The sequence below is a fragment of the Mandrillus leucophaeus genome, unplaced genomic scaffold (assembly GCF_000951045.1).
Source record: "Mandrillus leucophaeus isolate KB7577 unplaced genomic scaffold, Mleu.le_1.0 Scaffold264, whole genome shotgun sequence".
In the NCBI taxonomy this organism is placed as follows: domain Eukaryota; kingdom Metazoa; phylum Chordata; class Mammalia; order Primates; family Cercopithecidae; genus Mandrillus; species Mandrillus leucophaeus.
Genome location: NW_012102743.1, coordinates 854,811 through 879,910, shown reverse-complemented (window position 1 = coordinate 879,910; position 25,100 = coordinate 854,811). Strand labels below are relative to the sequence as shown.

At 39.0% G+C, this 25,100-nt stretch overlaps 1 protein-coding gene across 1 annotated transcript in view; it reads left to right on the top strand.

Moving 5' to 3' along the window:
* RASGRP3 (RAS guanyl releasing protein 3 (calcium and DAG-regulated)) overlaps positions 1-5,189 on the top strand; it is a 95,240-nt gene extending 90,051 nt beyond the window's left edge. The window contains exons 16-18 of the mRNA XM_011984229.1: positions 310-435; positions 771-1,129; positions 4,749-5,189. Coding sequence (XP_011839619.1) covers positions 310-435; positions 771-1,129; positions 4,749-4,757 — 494 coding nt within the window. The 3' untranslated portion in view covers positions 4,758-5,189. The remainder of the gene's footprint in view (positions 1-309; positions 436-770; positions 1,130-4,748) is intronic.
* The last annotated feature ends 19,911 nt before the right edge of the window (positions 5,190-25,100 follow it).

The window sequence follows — 25,100 nt, the reverse complement described above, 5'->3', positions numbered from 1 at the left end:
GGCAAAGGCAACTGACCTCTCAGGCTGGACTCTATTTGCTTCCTAGGCACAATTGCTCATTAGGTCCTCAATTGCATAGAGAATCAAGCTGAGCAAATGTAAGAGAACTTTCGGAACCTCAGGAAGGCAAGTGTGGACCAATGGCCCCTTTCCAGATGCTAGACACACCCCATGGGCCTGAGCTCAACTCTGAAATTCAACACAGAAACTGGGGTTGGGGAGGGGAGGGCTGAAAAATCAAGTGCCACCCTGGAAACTCAATCAATATCAGACACACTAATCATCTGCGACACCCTTGGAATTTTTCAGACTGTGGAGCCAATTGTCACAAACAGTGCAAAGACCTCCTGGTTCTGGCCTGCAGGAGATTTGCCCGGGCGCCCTCCTTGAGCAGTGGTCATGGGTCACTGCCTGGAAGCCCCTCGCTGCCCCCAGGTAATGCCCTCTGCCTTCTTTGCTGCCATGGTCTCTCTCTGCTTGCCTCCTCACACTTGGACCTCATTTAGGTTCTGGGTCTAAACCCAGTCAGTCTCTCTAAATGCTAAGGCCTTCTTTAGGGTGAGCAGCAGTGGCTAAACCCTTGAATCATCCTTGCTTCTCTCTGCTTTCCAGTCTCAGGAACATGTAACTTGCCTACAGCTAATTGAGTTCTGTCCCTCGTCGGTTCCTCTAGGACCTTGCATGCCAGACTTGTGCTGTTTGCACTATCATTGATGCTTTGCTATCAAGCAGTCAGATGTCAAATAATCACCATCCTCTTTCACTTCCAGCACAGGATGAGGTGTTTGAGTTCCCTGGAGTCACTGCTGGACACAGGGATTTAGACAGCAGAGCCATCACACTGGTTACAGGCTCTTCTCGCAAGATCTCCGTGAGGCTACAGAGGGCCACCACCAGCCAGGCCACCCAGACTGAACCTGTCTGGTCAGAGGCTGGCTGGGGGGACTCAGGGTCCCACACCTTCCCTAAAATGAAATCCAAGTTCCATGACAAAGCAGCAAAGGACAAAGGCTTTGCCAAATGGGAAAATGAGAAGCCCAGGGTGCATGCTGGTGTGGATGTTGTAGACCGGGGCACGGAGTTCGAACTTGACCAGGATGAAGGAGAAGAGACCAGACAGGATGGTGAGGTAAGTGCTAGGTCAACCCACAAAGAAAACCAGAAGAAGGAGGCTGAAAGTGCTGAGATGAGCATGACAGAGGGTCTGGGGGGCAGCCTGGTAGTTCTGAAAGCAGAATGGTTGGGAATGAAGACATGTATCACTTTTAGTCTTGCCACTGGCTAGCTATGTGCCCCTGGACATATGTTTCTTCTTTCTGGATCTCAGTTTCATGATGTAAAAAATTGAACCAGATCAAGTTCTGAAACCTAGTGAAGGCTGTCATGTGTGCATACTGAAATGATGCCCCAGAAGCCCCTGACTATATATCCAAGATACCAGTACACAATACAGATCAGCTTGGTTTTCCAAGCTAGAACCAGGGCCAGAGTCAAGAAAGGCAGTGGAAGCAAAAGCCTTTTAGATAAAGGAGAATTGGAAACTTCTGACTCTACTCAAAAGAAGCTTTTGACAGCATCATGGAAAAGGGGGTGGTAAGAATCAGAGATACACGGCCCTTGAGGATCTCTAAACCAGGCTCTGCCTCTGCGTGAGCAAAATCATGCAAAGCAAAGTAGGATGCAGATGGAATTTGTTAGAGTATGCTGACATAGAAATTGATTCAAGATGGAGTTAGATAAATTTATTAGTTAACAGTCTATAGTGTATTAAGAGAAAGGATTTGAGAAAATTGGCATCATATTCCTAACGTTTAAAGCAATGTCATGGAGGACAGCCATTGCCGCCCTGTCGAATCGTTCTCATAAACAGAATATTGGGTTAGGCAGAGATCCTACTGGATCAAGCCAGTGCTCTTTAGTCTTATGGGTGGTCCTCCACATTCCACTCTTCAGGAGACCTAAACACACCTCTCCATACATCTCTCCATGATGAGAAAAACTCCAATGACCTTTAACCAGAAATCCCCCTAGTTCCTTCCTGATTGAAGGCAGTGCATAAGGAGGCCACCCATTATCTCTGGTCATACAAGGTTTATTGTAAGTTTCTGCTAAAACACTTTTTTTGTTTCTTATAACATCCACTTTTAAAAACAGCTTTGAGATGTAATTCACATGCCATGAAACTGACCCGTTTAAAAGTATACAATTTAGTATACTTTCAGTATGCTTTTAGCATACTCACAAAGTTGTGCAACCATCACTACAATCTAATTTTAGAACATTTTCATTATTCCAAAAAGAAATCCTACACCCATGAGTAGTCACTCTCCCCCACCTCACCCCAGCCCTAGGCAGCCAACTAATTTATTTTCTGTCTCTATAGATTTGCAACACCCACTTTATTTTTAACATTTCCCCCACTGATCATCTTGGCAACTGTATCAGTCCTATCCCCCCACTTCTTTTACTGGCCTAGCACAGTTCAAGCTGGGAATATAAACGGGAATAAGAGAAAGATCATGATTTGGTGCCAACAGCTCTTAACCTGACGTCTATTTAATGACTTCAGGGGGTTCATGACAGCACTTTATACTTTATATAAAATTATACATGAACATATGCTCACTTCTGGGAAGAGGAGTCCATGCATTAAACAGATTCTCATGCGGGTATGTGATCCAAAAAAGCAAAGAATCATTGTGCAAGATTTTCTGGATTCCCTGTCTAGTCACCCCGTACACCAACTCAGCCTGCAGAGGCTATTTCCATGGGTGCTGTAGCTGCCCCTGGAATCTCAGAAAAAGAACTTCTCCAGGTTGATGGCAGGATGCCTACCAGAGTGCTCAGGATGGCACCCACCTCATGGGCATCTCTGAATTCAGAGGAGAACCTGCTTTTGTTAAACAAATAGTGAAACTGGCCATGAGCTCACTACTATTGGCCTCTCACAGTTCAAGTTACTTAAACTGTGCTTCTGAGTTAGAAGATGTTCACAGCCTGTTGGGTGTAAGACAATCACATAGGTAAGATTTCCTGATCATTAATCTCTATAAGGAAATATAAACAAGTATCTGGGCTTTTAAAAAAATTTAAATTTGTTTTCTGGAAATTGAACTTTTATATTCAAATGCTCTCTTATCCTTTCTGTGTTCTTATCTCTCTTTTTTTTTTGACAGAGTCTCACTCTTTCACCCAGGCTAGAGTGCAGTGGCGCAATCTCGCCCCACTAGTTTTTGTTTTTTCAGTAGAGACAGGGTTTCACCACATTGGCCAGGCTGGTCTTGAACTCCTGACCTCAGGTATTCTACCTGCCTCATCCTCCCAAAGTGCTGGGATTACAGATGTGAGCCATTGCACCCGGCCATGTTTTTCTCTCTTAAAGCACAGGGATGATTCACTGACCCCAAGTATTTAATTTCATCTGTGCTAATTAATGAAGGAAGTATGCTGTTGCATGAAATGCATATGTATGGTATATAGTCTCAGTCCCATAGAAATCAGTAACAAATGAGATGTTTGCCCTGTTTAGGGAATAAGCAAGAAGGAAAAAAAAAAAATGACAAAATTATACCCAGGGGTTGAATATGTAGCCAAAGGAGTTTTTAAATTTAAGATTTTTTTTTTTTTCTGCCAGGCGAGACCAATAAATGGCATTAGGAGCACTGACCTACACATTTATTATTTAGTATCAGATGATGTTTGTGAGTCCTGTAGTTAAAAACTGTAGAACGCAGAAAAGGTACTTGTGTTTGTAATCCGTGTATTTCCTCCAACAGAGTTCTAGGATTTATACTCATTTTAAAATATAAGGGTATGAACATTTTCTGTGGCAGTGTACCTCATCTCACCAATGACCACAGAGCCCCTGCATGTCAGAACAGGTCAAGATTACTCTCTTGGCAGTAAGAATACATGCATTTCCTTTAAACTTCTTTTATTTTCCTTTATCTTCTACTAAATTAAATTTAGTCAACAAATATTTATCATAAAAGCGTTGGGAAATGCTGACTAAATAAAATGGAATATGTTTGTGAATATATGTCATATACATATATAGTCATACATATGTACATATACATATGTAGATTGATAGGTTTTCTCAGTGCCCTTCTGCACAATTTACACTGTGGATTTCTAAAAGGGAAACCTTTTAACAAGAATCATTTTGAGGAACTAATGATTTGTGGTATACCCTTTAAGCCTTTAAGGTCAACATCCTAGTTGGACTCCATATAGGAGTCTTCAAGAGTTCATGTGCTGAGTGAACTACGTGATCTCTCTCTCGCTCTCTCTTTTTTTTTTTTTTCTGAGACAAGCTCTCACTGTCCCTCAGGTAGGACTGCAGTGGTGCAGTCATAGCTCACCACAGCCTCGAACTCCTGGGCTCAAGCGATCCTCCCATCTCAGCCTCCTAAGTAGCTGGGCCAGCAGGCATATGCCACCACACCCAGCTGGTTTTTATTTATTTTTTGTAGAGACGGGGTCTTGCTATATTTACCAGGCTGGTCTTGAACTCCTGGTCTCAAGTGATCCTCCCACCTTAGCCTCCCAAAGTGCTGGGATTATAGGTGTGAGCCACTGCACCCGGCTACCTATGTGATCTCCTAATTTCCACTAAATCCTGAGACTATGAGGTACTGATCATTTCAGATATTCCCTCAAATTCATCTGAAAAACTGCTTTCTAGGAACATTCTTACTTTGTTACATGAGATCCAGCCATGCAATAGGTTCCAATTTGTGTTTCAGGATGGCTGACTTCAGGCTGCGGAAACTGAAGGCAATAATGTGGGCTTTCGGAAGGGCAAGATGAGACACTCTGAAGAAAGCTGTGACTCTCAGGAAGTTATCTGGAAAGATACCTGGATGTTCACTGCCTTGGGACACTGTGGGATCTCCATGTTTGGACTATGGGACAGAGAATTGACCCTAACTATGAACTATTTATTTCCTGCTCCCCTACCCCTAGTTAAGTGCCACAAAGACTGTGTTATGTAGTCAGTACTTTTTTCATGTATCTTTCTCTAGAGCCATTTATATACGGGTGAAACGAAAGCTTTTTTGCATGTACTTGATACTCATTCTGTAAACTCAGACTTCGCTTTTTTTGTAAGAATATCCTTTCAATACTTTTATAAACTTTTGTGTGTGCTGTGGCGGGGAACAGTTAACAAGGAGATGATTTAGAGGATTTTTTTTTTTTTGGTCTGCCTTTTGGATGGGACCAGGACTTAACATTTTCCTGAGGACAAGGAAGCTCTTCAGACACTGGAATGCAATGATTCTTCTAATGATGGTCAACTGCAAGAGAAGCTATTTACATTGTTCCTACCATACAGTTGCTATGATATGTAACAAGTCACACATGTATATATCACACAAGTCTTACCAATTCTGCATCACTAGGAAGCTATGGCATGGTCGTGAAAACTCTCCTAATACTTACAATAGCCATGGAAGAAAATTATGCTTGTCCCTTCTGACTGGGTTAAGCCATCTTTCTTAAGATTCCTGAAGTAGAAATAGCAATTAAGAAATAAATTCAAGTTTTGAAGGTTAACATTTAGCAGAAAAACAAACCATTGAATCAGCTACTAGGTGATATGCAAAACAACCATCAATTTTTTAAAACTCAAGAATTTCATGAAAAAACAAACAAACAAAAAAAACTTTCGGTTGTAAAAGAAAACCCTTGTTCTCTTCCTAAGAAACGGCCTTCCACAATTAAAGAATATTCATAGAAAGAAAATAATCACAAACCATATTTGATTAACATTTCATTTAAGCTTTTAAAATATCAATCTTTTAAGTAGCTCCCATTTACCCAAAATAACTAGTTATGGTTCTATTTCTTCCATGATTAGAGGAGAGAGAGCTTGATTCAAGATACTGAAAAATAGAGATGGGACTGAGCCTGTGAATGACAGGAATAATCTGTTACCAGGTGACTAGTCGGAAACTACCCCACAGAGGTGCACTGGTCTGCATTTGGGGGCTAAAGTGTATATATTCCATTTAAAATGGAATTTGTTTGTATTTGGGGCAGTCTACAGTAAAGCCTTTCTCCTTTCTTTTCTCCACTGAGGACAGTTCTGCTCAGCAAAATTGTTGAGTACCTGTTCCAGCCAGGTCCCATGCTATATGCACAAAGTTAAGAAAAACTTGGTCTTGGCCCTTGAGAGCTGACAGCCCATGGGCATTAAGGCAAAGTGGTTCCAGTGATTTAAAATATGGTTCCAAATATGCTAAAACCAACTTGTGCCAACCAGATTTACAGATTGGAAATACTGCAGATGAAGTGAAGTTATCAGTTGAGGGAGCTGTGATTAAGCTGGATAATAAGAGAACACACCACCTGTAAGCACTTAGAAGGCAGTCATCCCTAGATGTTGGTTTCATGTATATTACACTATCTACTACTACCCATAAATGCAATAATATGCATGTTAACAACATTAAAAACAGAAAACAGCAATCTAAGTACAGGAAAGCTTTTTTGTGTGTTTAAAAAAATGGAAGAAAATTCAGGAAGAAACGTGTTAATAAACATTGTACTGTTCTTTTGCTTCTCAAAGGAATTATTCACTTGCCACTTTGGTTATTTTTGAGTTTTCATACATAGGAAGTTTTATATTGTCAGCCTTCCTATGACAAAGATATTAAATGTAACGAGTAAAAAATAAAAAAGAATAACTATGTATATACATATATAAATTACATATGTGCCTGTATATTGTGTGTGTATATACACAGTAAGTCCTCATCTGTCCATAGATTCTTGGAAACTGCCACTTTAACAACTTGAAGTTGGTCTTGAAACAACTATAACAAGACCAACTTTTTTTCTCATCAACGTTGTAATGAAAGGAAATTGAATGAAATCACCTTGTGGAGGACCAGTTTGAACACTTCATTTGACTTAAAGTTGCTGTTGCCAAGAACCTACAGACCATGTTAAGTGAGGACTTACTGTATACACGCACACGCGCACACTCACACACACACACCCCTACCTATTAATACTTTGCTGAAGAATAATTTAAGTCTATGACAAAACTGCCTTATAATTTTGATTATATCATTTACTGACAACCAATGACTCTGATGTTTCCAATCTATCAATTTCCCATAATCAGCAAAATAAACAAAATAGGCAAATCCATGATGGGGCAAAAAGAACAATCACAATTGACTCCTCCAGACCTTAATTTTGTAGGTTTGATGATCACTGTCACCCAGAAAATTGAAAGAAAAAACAAAAGCAAACTCTTAACAATGAAAATGAGGTATGAGGGCAGGATTTATTAAATGTTTTAATTGCATCTTCATTGGAGCATCTACGAATTGACTGAGGCTTTCTCAGATCTACCTAAACCAGAGAAGCCATGATTGGTTATTTGAACCCTTATGTTGAGTGGATATCCTCTGAAGCAATAACGTCCCCAGATTTTCATGGTAAGTCTGTACAATGGACAGAGGAGTTTGCAATTTAAAAATGAAGAAGGCAGGACTTCTACAGAAGAGCATGTCAAACTGTTATTGATGGTAGGAAGCTTAATTATTCCTAAGATAAATATCTTAATTTTGCCAAAATATATAAAGCTCTAGAATGACTGAGGAAATCAATTCAGTGAAACTGCACCACAAAAGTGTACCTTTAGCACGCAATTCCCAACCAGATTGAAATCTCATCTTGGCTGCTTATAGTCATGGAATCCTGGGCAAGTCAGGTACATCTATTTGAGCCTCAATTTCTTCATTTGAAAAAGACAGATTTCACCACCCTCTTCAACTACCTCATAGAGTTTTGGTAAAGATCAGGTCAGATAATATATGTAAAAGTATTTGTAAAGACCTTATGTTGTTATTATTTTGCAATTAAGCAGGATTCTTCTCTAAAATTGTTTTAAGAGCCCAGATTTTCTGTATATTATATGGCTGTGTATTTGGAGGCTCTAAACTCAATATTTAACTAAATTTTCTGTTTAAAAAAAAGATTTAAGGTGGCTCACGCCTATAATCCCAGCACTTTAGGAGGCCGAGGTGGGTGGATCATAAGGTCAGGAGATCAAAACCATCCTGGTTAACATGGTGAAACCCCGTCTCTACTAAAAATACTAAAAAAAAAAAAAAAAAAAAATTAGCCGAACGTGGTGTTGCGCACCTGTAGTCCCAGCTATTTGAGAGACTGAGGCAGGAGAATGGCATGAACCTGGGAGGCAGAGCTTGCCGTGAGCTGAGCAGAGATGGTGCCACTGCACTCCAGTCTGGGCGAAAGAGCAAGACTCTGTCTAAAAAAAAAAAAAAAGATTTAAACAGAAGTATTAACGAAAATAGTCAAAAGAGATTTTCTTATTTCTGGCACTATGTGTGTGTAGGATTAGTTCTGGTTTGATTGCAATACTGACTAGTCTTGTCCTCTTTGAAAACAGACCAGCAGGATTAAGAAACCAAATGGGTAAAATGTAAATGAAGTTAGAGAAAAATCCATATATTGGGTATATGTAAATGGGATACAACACAAATATATTTAAAAGGCTGGCTCTTAAAAGAGTTTATTAGTTTACTACAGGGAGACAGGAGGAAAACAAACACTACTTTTTAAAATAAAAAGCATTTACTTGATAACTGGAATGTATTTTACAGCTATTGAAGGTGGGTAAGTATAGGAAACTACTTGGCATTTTAAGCCTTCATCAGGAAATGGCTTCCTCCTGGCTGCATCCAAAACGTGCTGGCCTAAGTCTAGAGAGTACTCAGACCTCAAACAAAAATGATTATCTTGTGTTTTAAAAATGCTACTAGCATATCATGTTGGAAATCATGCCCATTCAGAATCTAAGTGACATGCAGTTTATCCACAGGAGCATAAAGGAAGAATTACTTGGAGCATTCTACAAGGCAACTGGCCTGAACACCTCAAAAATAAAATATCATGAATAGATAAAGGAGGGCAAGGGCAATTTTGGGTCAAAAAAGATTGAATGAAACACAACAGTGAAATGCGATGTTATAAACCTTGATTGGATTCTGGGTCAAATACTGAAGAAAGCAGTGGCTCACGCCTATAGTCCCAGTGCTTTGGAAGGCTGAGGCAGGAAGACTGCTTAAACACAGGAGTTTGAGGCTGCAACGAGCTATGACTGTGCCACTGCACTCCAGCCTGGGCAACAGAGCGAGACACTGTCTGGATTAAAAAAAATAATAAAAGAAAAAAGTAAAGCAGGCATTTGCGGGGGCAACTGGAAAGATTTAAATATGGAGTATAGGCCGAGTGCAGTGCCTCATGCCTGTAATCTCAGCACTTTGGGAGGCTGAGGTAGGCAGATCACTTGAGGTCAGGAGTTCGAGACCAGCCTGGCCAACATGATGAAACCCCTAAAAAAATGCAAAAAATACAAAAATTAGCCAGGCGTGGTAGCGCACGACTGTAATCCCAACTACTTGGGAGGCTGAGGCAGGAGAATAGCTTTGAACCAGGGAGGTGGAGGCTGCAGTGAGCCAAGATCACATCACTGCACTCCAGCCTGGGTGACAGAGTGAGACTCTGTCTCAAAATAAATACATAAATAAATAAACAAATAAGGAGTATATATTAATTGAACTATTGTATGAATGTTAACTCACTTCAGTATGGTAACAATTTTATGGTTATGTAGGAGAATCTCTCTTTTTAGGAGAAGTAGTTAGGGATAGAGTATCAATATTTGCAACTTTCAAAGGGTCAAAATTTTTTAAAAGTTTCCATTTGTGCAGAAAGATAAAAAGAAATGTGGGAAAATACCAAAATGTTGACTCTAGGTAAAGGGTACATAGAAGTTCATTGTACTATTTTTTAAACTTTTATAAAGGTTTGTGATTTTTTAAAAAGTTGGAGGAAAATAAATCATTATTCCTTCTCTTACCGGAAATCATTTTAAAAAGCATCAATGAGAATAAAAACAAAAAACAGTTTCAATTTGCAGAAAAAGCTGGTGAGAACTGAAATCCTGGCCCAACAAAGGAAAGATGGTCAAGAGCATCAGAGACTTGCAGGACGGAGGGACTTGCAGGAAGGAGGACAAGGACTGACATCGCTCTGGGAGAGAAGGATTCAGTAGCTGCAAGTATTTAAAACGTACACACAAGGCCGGGTGCGGTGGCTCACCTATGTAATTGCAGCACTTTGGGAGGCCGAGGTGGATCACTTGAGGCCAGGAGTTCAAGACCAGCCTGGTTAACATGGTGAAACTAAAAATACAAAAATTAGCTAGGCATGGCAGTGCGCACCTGAAATCCCAGCTACTCAGGAGGCTGAGGCAGGAGAATCGCTTGAACCCGGGAGGCGGAGGTCGCGAGTAAGCAAAGATCATGCCACTGCACTCCAGCCTGGAGTGAGATTCCGCCTCAACAGACACAGACACACACACACACACACACACACCCCCCCACACCAGGCGGCAGCAAATATACCGCTCAAAGAGAAGGGGCACACACTGAAGTGCAAATCCTCAATCCTTGTTTACAACAGAAGAAACAAGGACATGTTAGCCGGTGGCAGGAGCTTCCCGGGCCTGTTTGGTTCGGAGAAGCGGGAGAGCCAGGGCACACTGACAAGCAGTATTTGCTGGAAGCAATCTGCCTCTGTGACAGCAGAATGCCAGAGGATCTTTATGATGAAAAAACCAGAAAATCCCATAGTTGCCAGTGCCCAGCAAGATGTTAAGACTAACTGAACTCACACTCAAAACCTAGGATCGTAAGAGAAATTTGACGGGGCCTGAACACTACCCTGATTCCTTCCCTAGAGGAACTTCCCACAGATTTTGAATAAAAGCTCAAAATTAAAACAGAGGTAAAACCAAAACCAAGGGAATATGAGAAGATAAAAAGAGGACAGTTAGACAGATGTCAGAGAACTCACCAGAAAACAAAATTGCTACAGAGCATATGAAAATTGTTTCTCCAAGAATTAAAGCTACTTAATGAATTCCTGCTTCACAGAAATCATGGTAATAATAAATGCTTATTGTTTTATGTTACTAGGTATTAGGGTATTTTGCTACACAGTACACATGAATATAATATCCTACAAGGCAATTAAACCATAATCTTTGAGGTTATCTTCTCTACTAGACAGAAATAATTTACGCCTCTACCTGATAAAAATCTGTTGCATCTTAACCATTTTCTGGAAGTTAGAAACTGAGACCTAATCCTCAGTAAACAGTAAATGAAACAAAATTACATTCCCCTAAAGAAGGTTCCTATATCTCTGTACTATTGACATTTGGGGACACAGAATTCTTTTCTGGGAAGTGGGAAGGGGGCTGTCCCTTGCACTGTAGAGTATTTAACAGCTTCCCTGGCCTCTGCCTTCTGGATACCATTAGCACTTCCTTTATAACTAAAAACGTCTTTAGACATTTCCAAATGTCCCCTAGGTGACAAAATTGCTCCTGGCTGAGAACCACCGTCCCTGTATCAGAGTCACCTGAAGGTTCGTTAAAGCACAGATTGCTGGGCCTCATTCACAGTTTCTGATTCTGTTGGTCTAGGACAGGGCCTGAGAACTTGCATTTCTAAGCTCCCAGGTGATGCTGGCGTGGCTAATGCTAGTTGGGTACCGAACTTGAGAACTGCTTCTAGAAAGTCAGAAGGCTCTCAGGCAGGTTTGTTAGACACTGCTGCAGACTGACACCCAAAGGACATACAGCCATCTTCTGCCTCATTTCCAGGTTTTAGATCACTTCTTTTTTTCCTGCAATCTTTTCTAAAGAGGAGTGTAAGGTGAAGGCAATTCTACATAAAGGTCCACATTACAGCAAAATTTTAAGTCTTTCTAAATATCAGCGTAAATGCAAAAACCAAAGCAAAGAGACCCTATATGAAAGATGTTTAAAAGTTATAAAAATAGAAAACAGAACTTAATATAACAGAACTAAGCTCAAACATCTGTTACATAAATATAAATGGGCTAAATTCATTTTTTTTAAAGGGTACTCAAACTGATAACACCACCACCAAAAAACCCCAATTCTATGCTGTGCACAACAGACCTGCCATAAAGTGATGCAGATGGTTGAAAACTTTTTAAAATGGGTAAATATACACCAAACAAATACAAGCAGAAAGAAAACACTGATCATAAATATAGTATCACACAAAATTAAGGCAAAAGGCACAAAAAAAGGCCGGTGCGGTGGCTCACGCCTGTAATCCCAGCACTTTGGGAGGCCAAGGCAGGTGGATCACCTGAGGTCGGGAGTTCAACATGGAGAAACCCTGTCTCTACTAAAAATACAAAATTAGCCAGGCGAGGTGGTGCATGCCTGTAATCCCAGATACTGGGGAGGCTGAGGCAGGAGAATCGCTTGAACCCGGGAGGTGGAGGTTGCGGTGAGCCGAGATCGCGCCATTGCACTCCAGCCTGAGCAACAAGAGTGAAACTCTGTCTCAAAAAAGAAAAAAAAAAAAGGCACAGAAAGACAGAAAGAGACAAAAGTAGGCCCATTTTAATGTTAAAGGATACAGATCACAATCAAAATATAATTATGAATATTTTTGTACCAAATTATAGAACATCATCATTTATAGAACAAAAAGAATAGATTCAAAGATACACAGAAATGTATTAGTGGTATAGAATATTTATTATCATCTAACTCAGCTCATGATATAACCAAGTACAAAGTACACAAAAAATAAGGCGCTTAGACCTGTGCCACTCAACACGGTAGCCGCTGGTTACATGTGGCTAATGAGCAGTTGAAATGTGGCTAGTCCAAATTGACAGGTGCTGTAAGTACAAAATATGCATGATATCAAATACTTAGTACAAAATAAAGAAGGTAAATATGTTGTTAATAATTTTTTCTATTGATACAGGTAATAATAATGGTTTTGATATAATGGGTTAAATAAAATTTCACTTTTAAAAAACTTCCTTAACATTATGGCTACTTTAAACTTGAAACTGAATGTGTGGCCTGTATTATATTTCAATTGGACAGTGCTCCTGCTCTAGAACTAATTAAAAAGGCAGATCTAAATACTTATAACAATGAACACATATATAGTATTTATTTCATTCCAGACACTGTTCAAAATATTTTGCACATATCAATGCATTGAGTCCTCTCAGCACCCTAAGGGGTAGATGCTATTATTATAGCCATTAGCCATTTTATGGATGAAGAAACTGAGGCACAGAGAAACGAAGTAATTTGCATAAGATCACAGTAGTGAATCTGACATTTGGTTCTCATCAATCTGGCTCCAGAGTCTGTACTCTAAACCATGATGCTACAATTGATAAATGTACATATTGAACTCTGTCCTTTGAAAACAGAGATACATCTCCTGTTCCATCTTCTCCAATGAGATAGCCACAAAAATTGACCACAGATTAGGCCACAAGATAAATATCAAGTTTCAATACTGGGAAATAATACAGAGGAAATTATGCTATAATGCTATAAAATTAGAACTTGATAGCAAAACCAGAAAAATGAAGTAGCTAAAGTTCAGAAATGAAAACAAAACAACACAAAACCTACCTCTTCCAAAGAGCTCTTGAATAAGAGAGGAAATCAAAGACTAGCAAATAATCATGAAAATACAGATCAGAATAACTACAAGATTCAGCCTCAGCACTACTCAGAGAAAAAGTTTCAGTCTTAAATACGTTCACAGACAAGAAAGAGTACAAATAAATGGCTAAACTTCTCAAATCCAAGGCAAAAAATAAAAACCAAAAAATGAATAATTTTCTAGGAAAATATAATTTACAAAAACTGATCTAAGAATTAAAAAAAAAAGTAAAGTTGTTGAAGAGCTACTGTCCAAAATTATCATCGGGCTTAGAAAATTTTTATCAAACTTTTAAAGTGTAGATAATTTCAGTGTAACTTACATTGTTTTAAAACACAAACAAAAAACTTCTAGAAGCTTTTAAATGAAGGGAATATAATATTATTCTGCAATAGGACTGTTTGTGAAAAAACAAATAAAAAATAAAACAACAGTAACAACAAAAAGAAAATATAACATTGATACCAAAACCCAGTAAGAGTTGTCCAAATTAAGAGAACTGGAAAAATCCCATTTCTGAATATCAAGGTAAACCAGAATGCTGTAAATACAGTAAAAATATGAAAATTATTAGTAGAAATTCAAGAATGGCTCAATATTCATATATTTATTAATACAAGTATGCTAATAATATATAAAGAATAAAACTATATGATCATGATAATAAATGCTAAATAAATGTTTGACAGAATACAACATATATTTTGATTTAAAATTTCTTAACAGTCAAAATAAAAATTTCTAAATATGATTAAAATATATCTATTTCAATCCCAAAATCATCATGATCCATTACAAATTTTTTTTTTTTTTTTTTGGACAGGGTGTCGTTTTGTTGCCCAGGCTGGAGTGCAGTGGCATGATCTCGGCTGACTACAACCTCTGTCTCCTGGGCTCAAGCGATCCTTCCACCTCAGTTTCCTGAGTAACTGAGACTACAGGTGCCCGCTACCATGCCCCAGCTAATTTTTCTATCTTTTTTGGTAGAGACAAGGTTTTGCCATGTTGCCCAGGCTGGTCTCTTAACTCCTGGGCTCCGCCTGCCTGGGCCTCCCAAAGTGCTGGCATTACAGGTGTGAGCCACCATGCCCCGCCCCAGATTCTTAATGAAGGAATAATGCAAGCATTTATAGTAAGAACTTGTCTAAGATAACAAGGCTTGTCATCACGATTATCTAACATTGCTTTTGAGGTGCTAGATACTACAAATAAATAAACAAGAAAATAGATGTATATTTAAAAGTAGGCAAAATTGTTACTGTAATATAATCCTATACCTAGAAACCCAAGAAAATCAACTGAAAACTTACTACAAACAGTAAGAAAGATCAACAAGGTAGCTGTGCATTAAATTAATAGACAAATAGTTTTCATAATGTAGACAGCAATCAGTTAGAAAACATAAATAAAAGACCAGTGACGAAAATAGATAAAATATCAAGGAATAAACTTAAGAAACAAGCAAGCCATATGAAGAAAATTTTAAAATGTTCATGAGAGACACAAAAGAAGACTGAAAGGAATGGAAAGGTATCAAGTTCTTACGAAGAAATCATCATGAAGATTTCAGTTCTCTTCAAGTTAACCTTTGAATTTAATACTGTGATTCTCCAAAAACACTAAGAAGATTTTGTTTTTGGAATTACCAAATTGATTTTAAAATGCATGGAGAAAAATCAAACAAAAATAGCTAGGAAATATCTGAACAAGAGTAATGAATATTAATTAGCCCTGCCAGATATTAAAACATAAAGTCTCAACCAGTAAAATAATGTATTACAGATGCCTGCATAGAGAGAATAGCAAGTCCAGAAACAGAAGCAGCAATATAGTAATTAAACATATGGGCTAAAGTGGGCATCTCATAACATTTCAGAAAACATTATTACTCAATGAATGATTTGAGACAACTGGGTAGCAATCTTAAAATAAATTCGAATTTGTACCTCAAAACTTACACCATGATAATTCCAAATGAATGGGTGATTTAAATGGAAAGGAACAGAACCATAGAAATGAACAGTATGAAAATTATTTTTAATTACTATCTTGGACAGGGGAAGCCTTTCTAAGTGTGACACAGTTCCCAGAAGCCATAGGAAAGAAGATTGACAAAAATCTGCGACATAAAAAGTCTGATTGGCTTATTATACCAAAAGTTAAGGGAAAAGTAGACAAAAAATACTTTAAAACATTTTCAAATCCTATCACTAACACAGCGCTAACTTACCTAATATATAAAGAGCTACAAATTCATAAGAAATCTAATGTCCTGGTTTCAAATAAAATGAGCAAAAGAATTAAATGGACAATCCACACTGAAAGAAATCCAAGGGATTCATAAAACCACATCACATGCCTCACAAAGAAGAAATGCAACTTAAAACCACACTGTGGGCTGGTAGCGGTGGCTCACGCCTATAATCCTAACACTTTGGGAGGCCGAGGTGGGCAGATGGCTTGAGTCCAGGAGTTCAAGACCAGGCTGGGCAGCAGGCTGATGGCAAAACTCCATCTCTACCAAAAATACAAAATTAGCCGAGCGTGGTGGCGCACAGCTACTTGGGAAGCTGAGGCAGTAGGATCACCTGAGCCAGGGGAAGTCGAGGCTGCAGTGAGCCCTGATCACGCCACTGCACTCCAGCCTGGTGACAGAGTGAGACTGTTTCAAAACAAACAAAACAACAACACTACACTGTGATAACAGTTTCAGTCATCAAACTAAAAAAATGTGAATACCTTCTTGGCACAAGTGCGAGAGACATTCTATTCATACATCACCACTGGGAATACAAATTTGTATATCCTTAATGGAGACCATTTTGGCCTTCCATAAAGATTAGGAACATTCTTTCTTTTTGACTTAGTACATATATGAGAATTTATCCTAAAGAAAATGAGAATGACAATAACAATAGTAGTAATAGCAGTAACTAATAGCTACAGCATATGTCAGCCACTGTTCTAAGCAGTTTACACAGGCCGTGTCACCAAATCTCTGCACTAATCTTAAAGTTCTTACTGATGAGGAAACTGAAGCAGAGAAGTTAAGTAGCAGGCCCAGAGACACACACCTCATAAGTAGAGCCAGGGTTCAAACCCCAGCACTCTGTGTCCAGAATCCATGCTTTTATTTGTGATCTCTCAAGCTACACTTGGACATAAGAGAAATTAAAAGTAAACAAGAGTTTTCACAAGGGTATTGTTCAGGATTGGAAATAACTGGAAATAATCAAAAATCTACCAATAAAGACCTAGTTAGTTATATCCATACAGTGTAATACATTCAGATGTTTTAAACAAAGAAGAAACTCTATATAAATTGATAGGAAGTCTCCAAGATAAATTTTTTAAAAACAACCAAGCTTCAAAAAATTATGTATTATATGTCATCATCAGTATACAAATGAGGGAAATAATGAATATATCTATTCCCTTTATATGTTTAAAATACCTCTGAGAGAGGACAATACCACATACCTAATAAACTATTGTGTTTGGGAGGGGAACTGTGTGGCTGAGGGGCAAAAGTGAGAAGAGGAGCTCATTTAATAACTTTTTTTTCATTTTGAATTCTGGACTATGAATAACCTATTTAAAAATTAAATAATAATATGGCTGGGTCTGGTGGCTCACCCCTGTAATCCCAGCACTGTAATCCCAGCACTGTAATCCCAGCTACTCAGGAGACTGAGGCACAAGAATCACTTGAACCTGAGAGGTGGAGGCTGCAGTGAGCCGGAGTCACACCAGTGCACTCCAGCCTGGGCAACAAGAATGAAATTCCATCTCAGAAAAAATTAAAGAATAATATTAATAATAATAGTAGCAGAATGATATGGATCCTCCTTAGGGTCTATGTCACAGAGGAACAAAGGGTTGCAGGCAAGGTAACAATGACAAATGTGAGGACCGACTGCAGCAGAATGTGCACCTATCCTTTTGATAATCACTTAATGAAATAGAAAAATCCAGAACTAGTTATTAGAAGAACTGAGACAAGAATATTTTAAAAACTCCTAATACAATCCTCTTTCCATCACTCTTATTTTTCCCGTAGCTAAAATGACTTCGAAGGTGGTGTTCCATCACAGAAAATGGTAGAGGTTATAGTCTGAAAAAGAAGGTTGATCCGGTATACCATATTCGGAGAAACCCCTCTCTGGTCTGGGAGAGTGCATTATGATGAAGTATGCCTCAGACACACATAAAGGCATTTACCAAATTAGTGGTCTTTAAGCCCTTGTGTTTACCTGATCGTTTTAAAGTTTATATACAAGGCTGGGCCCGGTGGCTCACGCCTGTAATCCCAGCACTTTGGGAGGCTGAGGTGGGTGGATCACGAGGTCAGGAGATCGAGACCATGGTGAAACCCCGTCTCTACTAAAAATACAAAAAGTTAGCCGGGCGTGGTGGCGGGCGTCTGTAGTCCCAGCTACTCGGGAGGCTGAGGCAGGAGAATGGCGTGAACCCGGGAGGCGGAGCTTGCAGTGAGCGAGATCCGGCCACTGCACTCCAGCCTGGGCGACAAAGCGAGACTCTGTCTCAAAAAAAAATTTTATATACAAAATGTTTCATCATAAATTTAAATAAGTTTATTGTTTGCTATAAGATGAAATGAGCATTGATGGTGATTGGAATAAATATTTCATGACATGATTTGATAGCATAGGTTTTAAGTAGGTTATTGCATAGAGGTCTCTAAATGTGAAAGAAATCATGTATCAGTTTATCTATTTTATCTAGTGTCTCTTAATAGATTTTGTTTTCATAAAACATTCTAGTTATATTGAAAACAACCCACATAACTAACCTATATTGTTTTAGTTAGTCTGAATTCAGAATATCCCCAGACAGGTCAATTTGATCCTTAAGGGAAATACATACAGTACAAAAGTATTTAAAGGGTTAGAATGCCTTCTTTATGTAAACCGGGAAAAGTTATTTTCTCAGCTAGTTTTGGGAAAAAGTAACCATGAAAGATGATCTAGAAACCGATTCCCTTGCTTACATTTACTTGACTTAGCAGCATTATCTCTTGCAGTGACTTCATGCACTATTCCTTATTCCATTTTGGAAAACACTATGCTAAATCATAGGCATCATTCCACCTTCTTATTGTTTTTATTTTTTATTTTTCTGAGACGGAGTCTCACTGTTACCCAGGCTGGAGTGCAGTGGACTAATCTTGGCTCACTGCAACCTCCCCCTCCTGGGTTCAAGTGATTCTCCTGCCTCGGCCTCCCAAAGAGCTGTGATTACAGGTGTGCACCAACACACCTGGCTAATTTTTGTATTTCTAGTAGAGATGGGGTTTTGCCATGTTGCTCAGGCTGGTCTCGAACTCCTACCTCAGGTGATTCGCCTGCCTTGGCCTCCCAAAAAGTGCTGGGATTACAGGTGAGCCACCACTCCCAGCCGTATTTTTAGTTTTTAGAGGTCAGTTCTCATTGTCGCCCAGGCTGGAGTGCAGTGGCACAATCATAGCTCACTTCAGCCTCAAACTCCTGGGCCTAAGTGATCTTCCTGCCTTAGCCTCCCAAGTAGCCGGGGGTTACAGACATGTGCCACCATGCCCGGCTAATTTAATAATTTTTTTTTTTTTTTTTTTTTTGTAGAGATGGGGTCTTGCTATGTTGCCTGGGCTGGTCTTGAACTTCTGCCCTAAAGTGATCCTCCAACCTTGGCCTCTCAAAGTGCGGGGATTACAGGTGTGACCCACTGCGCCCAGCCTATTTTGTTTTTGATGGGAAAATAAAAGCATGACCAATGAGAGGGAATGTTCTGAAGGGACATAAAAAGGATTCTGTGGCCGGTGTGGTGGCTCACGCCTATAATCCCAGCACTTTGGGAGGCTGAGGTGGACGGATCACGAGGTCAGGAGATTGAGAGCATCCTGGCTAACACAGTGAAAACTCGTCTCTACTAAAAACACAAAAAATTAGCCAGCGTGGTGGCATGTGCTTGTAGTCCCAGCTACTCAGGAGGCTGAGGCAGGAGAATCACTTGAACCTGGGAGGCGGAGGTTGCAGTGAGCCGAGATAGCGCCACTGCACTCCAGCCTGGGTGACAGAGCAAGACTCTGTCTCAAAAAAACAAAACAAAACAAAACAAAACAAATACTGTAACATGAGCCACCCAATCTTCAACTCACTCCCTTTGTTATCCTTAACAATGCTGTTACACAGCAGCTCTATTCTACATAGTCACACACTGAATACTATGGAAAAGAATTTATTAGAAAAAAAGCTAGAATACAAAAGCAAATTTGAACACCATGTTGTACTGTTTCAAAAAAAAAAAAAAAAAGCAAAAAGATGCAAAGCAGATTGCCCATCTTTATGTATGAGTACTCAGGATATCTTGGGCTGTTTTGAAGTTGTAGGAAGGGCAATAATTGAGTGCTATGCCTTTCTCTGCAACATTTGTTCCAAACCTGAACCAGCAGGAATAAAGAGATTTCTCCCTAAGATTGTGCTTAGGAAGTTCCTGAATATTAGTTACTTCTGTATTGATAATAAACACTGAGTGTGTATTATGTGCTATACATTGTGGTAGGTATTTTATAGGGATCATCACACTTAATCCTCCCAGCTCTTCTAAGAAGGTGGGAATTACTCTCTTTAGAGAATGGAACATGATGGGTTAAATAACTTGCTCAACATCACATAGCTAGTGTACCAGACTGCCTCCTGGTAATTCAAATGAATTGTTAGGCAAGTATTTGTTGCATCCACCCATCACTCTCAAATTTTAACATAGGTACAAATTTCATTGCCCCAGTTTGTTATAGGGTAGGTGTCTAGGGGAAAAATGCTTTCTATTACTTTTATGTTTACTGGAGTAAGCACTTAAATAACTTGATAAGGTGTTAACCTTAAGAGTGGCACCACAAAATTTAAGTTTATTACATTTCATTGTCATTATAAATAAGATTTTTTAAAAAGTCCTTTTAGGTTGTAATTTACTTTTTATTAGAAACTTTTTCACTAATTTCTAATAATTGAAGGTTAGAATGAAGCAAATTTCTCTGTAGTTACACATTAGTGTAGTTGACTTGTGATTGATCATCTTCCATACCATACCACATAAATTGGTTTCTACTGGAAAAGAAACAATTCTGAAGCAGTTAAGCCTTGAGAGATATTACAGCTGGTGTTGACTAAGGCATTGATAGGTGCTGGAAACTTTGCATAACTGGGAATAAACCTACCTGTTCTGAGGACTTGATAATACTTTTCATGTATTTTGCAAAATAAGTCTGTTATCTCAACCATTTTGTAAATGCCTCATAAATAAAAGTAAGAAGCCAGGTGCTGTGGCTCACACCTGTAATTCCAGCACTTTGGGAGGCCAAGGTGGGAGGATCGCATCAGCCCAGGAGTTTGAGACCAGCATGGGCAACATGGCGAGGCCCTGGCTTTATGAAAAATGAAAAAACTTAGCTGGGTGTGGTGGTGCCCATCTGTAGACCCCGCTACTTGGAAGGCTGAGGTGGGAGGATCACTTGAGCTTGTGAAGTTGAGGCTGCAGTGCGCTATGATCACTCCAGTCTAGGCCTGTCATTCATGCATTTATTCACTTATAAACAAATAAAGAGAGACAGTACTAGATATGCTTGCTTTAAACCCCTAAATAATTGTTATTGATACTTTCGGGTTCTTAAAGATTTTCAGTTACATTTTCTTGAAGATTTCCCTGGTTTTTGTAACCTTTCAGAGTACATCACTTCATTCCACTAAATGTTATACTGTTATTTTACTCTGTCCTTTCTCAGTGAAGCTTCTAGAACTACAGTGGTCCCCTGGTATACACAAGATTAGTTCCAGGACCCCTGAACTAATGCACATACCATTATGCACACATAGTCAAGTCCATAGTCAGCTCTGTAAAACCCACATATATGAAAAATTGGCCAGTCCCTATAAGGAGGTCTTTACATCCTGTGAATACTGTATTTTACAGCGGCATTTGGTTGAAAAACTTTCTCATATAAGTGGACCTGTTGTTCAGGGTCAACTATAATCTAAATTTATGGTTTCTTTTCTCATTCTTTCCTTAAACTCCAGAAAACTGGCCTCATTTTTATTCTGAAACTGCTCTTGAAAATGCCACCAGAAAAAAACAGAAACACAAAAACGCCGCAAGACGTAATGGCTATTTTTCAACTCTAGTTTGTTGAATTTCTCTGTAGCATCTGGAATTGTGCATTACTGAGCTCTGGAGCCAGATGGCCCTAGGTTTATTCCAGCTCCCCTGCTTACTAACTATATGGATATGGGCAAGTCCTCTCAACTATCCTGGCTTCACACTCTTTACAAGTGAAAAGAGGGGTAATAGTAGTACTCATGTTGCTCTCAATAAACAGTAATAAAATAAATTAGCATTCGTAGTACCAATCCCAAGCTTCCACGCCGCTGTTCTCTAGGTGTCCCTCTTACTCTGTGACCCTGCTCCATCTAACTGATTAATCCTTAACTGATTAATCCTTAAGATTTCATCCTTGGTCCACTGCCCCTTTCCTCCCTTTTTGGATGGTTTAATTCAGAATCATTTTTCTGATGAAATGTTTCAATGCAAAAATCAGTGGATGTTGATCATTCCCAAACTTCTACCTCCAGGCATTTTCTGGAGTTTCAGACTGAAATCATTTCCCCCAGCACACCTTTCTCCCTTCTTGTAATTTCGATTTCAATTGGTAGTTCATCATCCACTGAATCACAAACCAAAAAAACCAAAAACCAAAAACCAAGGTTCATACTAAATTTCTTGTTCTAATATACTCCTATGATATTTGCTTCCTACGTAATTCTCAAATCCGCCCCTTCTCTACTGTTACTGTATCTACTACATTAGTTTAAGCTCTATGCTTCTGATTCCCATCTTTGCCCTCCTCGAGTCTATCCCCTAACTCTTGAGCCAATAATTTACACAGAGCCAAACTTGAATATGCCGTGTTACTGGTATATTACTGTACACAAAGTAGGTCCAACTTACTTAGAACAGCATGGAAATCCCTCTATTAATTGACCCCTGCAATCTTTCCAATTTCTGCCAATTTCCGCCAATTTCCACCCCATATAAACAATATGGAAACACTATGCTGTCCTAGTACCCACACAGAACTTTCATTATTATTTATGCTACAATTACCTATGTTTCTGATTCTGTCATTCAGTCCATGCTGAGACATTTCTCAAGGCACGGACTTTCTACCTCAGCCCAGCACAGTGCTAGAATATAGCAGATACTCATTTTTATTGAACCGAACTACAGGCCTTTCTTCCTTTTTTTCTGTTTTTTTGTTTTTTTCTCTGAGATGGAGTTGCCCTCTGTTGTCCAGGCTGGAGTGTAGTGGTGAAATCTCGGCTCACTGCAACCTCCACCTCCCGGGTTCAAACCATTCTCCTGCCTCAGCCTCCCAAGTAGCTGGGATTACAGGTGCCCGCCACCAAACACGGCTAAGTTTTGTAAGTTTTGTATTTTTAGTAGAGATGGAGTTTCACCATGCTGGCCAGGCTGGTCTTGAACTCCTGACCTCAGATGATCCGCCCACCTCGGCCTCCCAAAGTGCTGGGATTACAGGCGTGAGTCAACCGTACCTGGCCAGGCCTTCTTCCTTCTTGAAAAAATTATAACTCATTTTAACAAATACTGATCATTTTAAGAGACGTTTTCTCCCCAAGATTCTCCCCCACCCAGATTCCTAGGAAACATTTTTTTTTTCCCCTATCATTTCTGCCCCTGGCCTCTTTATTTACATTTAGTGGGCAGGGAATGATTTATTGTGGAAGTTCTCACACCAACAGTTATGTTTACTCCAACTTACAACCACACATCTGCAGGTGACTACAATTGTGCAAGGGGAAAAGTGAGTTCAAACACTGACATGCATACCTGTTTGAATCAGTGATTTGAACCCTAGGAATACACTGGTGTATACAAATATGGAAACCACACACACACAAAAAAAAGCATTTCTAGTTATTACCATGATAATGAGGAAAGACAGAAACAAGAAAAACAGGAAAATAAGAAGTCATAAAATGCTAAGTATTCTGTGATGAATGTATTTTTTTATTTAGGTAAACTCATTTTTTTATTTAGGTAAAATACAAATAAATACCTAAATTTTATCTAGGTAACCCTCTCTGTTAAAAAACAAATGGATCAAATGCTATCCAAATTACTTAAGGTGGGAGACGGGGGTATGATTAAATAATATAAACATATTTAAAATCTATTTTCAAAAGGATGTAATATAGGTAGACAAAGTATCCAGAAAGACATAATGGGCACAACCTAAAAATATTTAAGTCTAAGGATGGAGGTAATCTGGGCACTGGGAAATCAATTAAGTATATATAGAATGATTCAAATGTCTTGCCTCAGCAAGAATTAGTCTATTCTATGTCTGCCACAGTTGGACACTTGATTAGTTTGGATACAGAGCAAGAAATAAAAATGATAGTGGTACATGTTTAATAGTTTTCATACAGAATACTGACATCCTATTCTAGTTCCTAGTAGTAGGAGGAAACAGAACATTAACTAAAGGTACTGTCTCACTGTATCTGTTTTAAGAGATAACAGCTTAAGATTTCATATGTCAAAAATTCTCTCCTAATATTTTTTGCTTGTTTCTCCAAGAAATTCTTATATGCACTATTCCAGTAAATCATTACTTACTACAAGTTAAGGTTAAGAATGTGTATAAGATCAAAAGATACTCTCTATATAAAACCTAAGAACTTTAATATAACAACAAAACTAACTGGTGGTTTGAAATATCCTGTTTCTAGAGAACTTGATCTATGTTCAAGAGAAAAAACTCAATTCTTTTATGGTTTCAGAACGGGGGAGGGTGAGGGGAGGAATAACAAAGGCTGGTAAGGTTCCAGAGAAAAGGGAACCCTTAATACACTGTTGGTGGGAGTGCGAATTAGTTCAACCATTGTGGAAATCAGTATGGCGATTCTTCAAAGAGCTAAAAGCAGAACTACCATTTGGCCCAGCAATCCCTAGGAAAATAAATCATTCTACCATAAAGACACACACGCGCGTATATTCACTGCAGCACTATTCACAATAGGAAAGACACGGAATCGACCTAAATGCCCATCAGTGACCAACTGGATAAAGAAAATGTGGTACATGTACACACCATAAAATACTATATAGCCTTAAAAAAGAATGAGATCCTGTCTTTTGCAGGAACATGGCTGGAACTGGAGGCTATTACCCTTAGCAAACTAACACAGGAACAGAAAACCAAATACTACATATTCTCACTTGTAAGTGGGAGCTAAATGATGAGGACCCACGAACACAAAGAGGGAAACAACAGATAGGGGTCTACTTGAGGGTGGAGGGTAGGAGGAACCAGAGGAACAGAAAAGATAACCTTCGGGTACTGGGCTTCATACCTGGATGATGAAATAGTCTGTACAACAAACTGCTGTGACACAAATTTACCTGTATAACAAACCTTCACATGTAACCCGGAACGTAAAATGTTTACAAAAATAA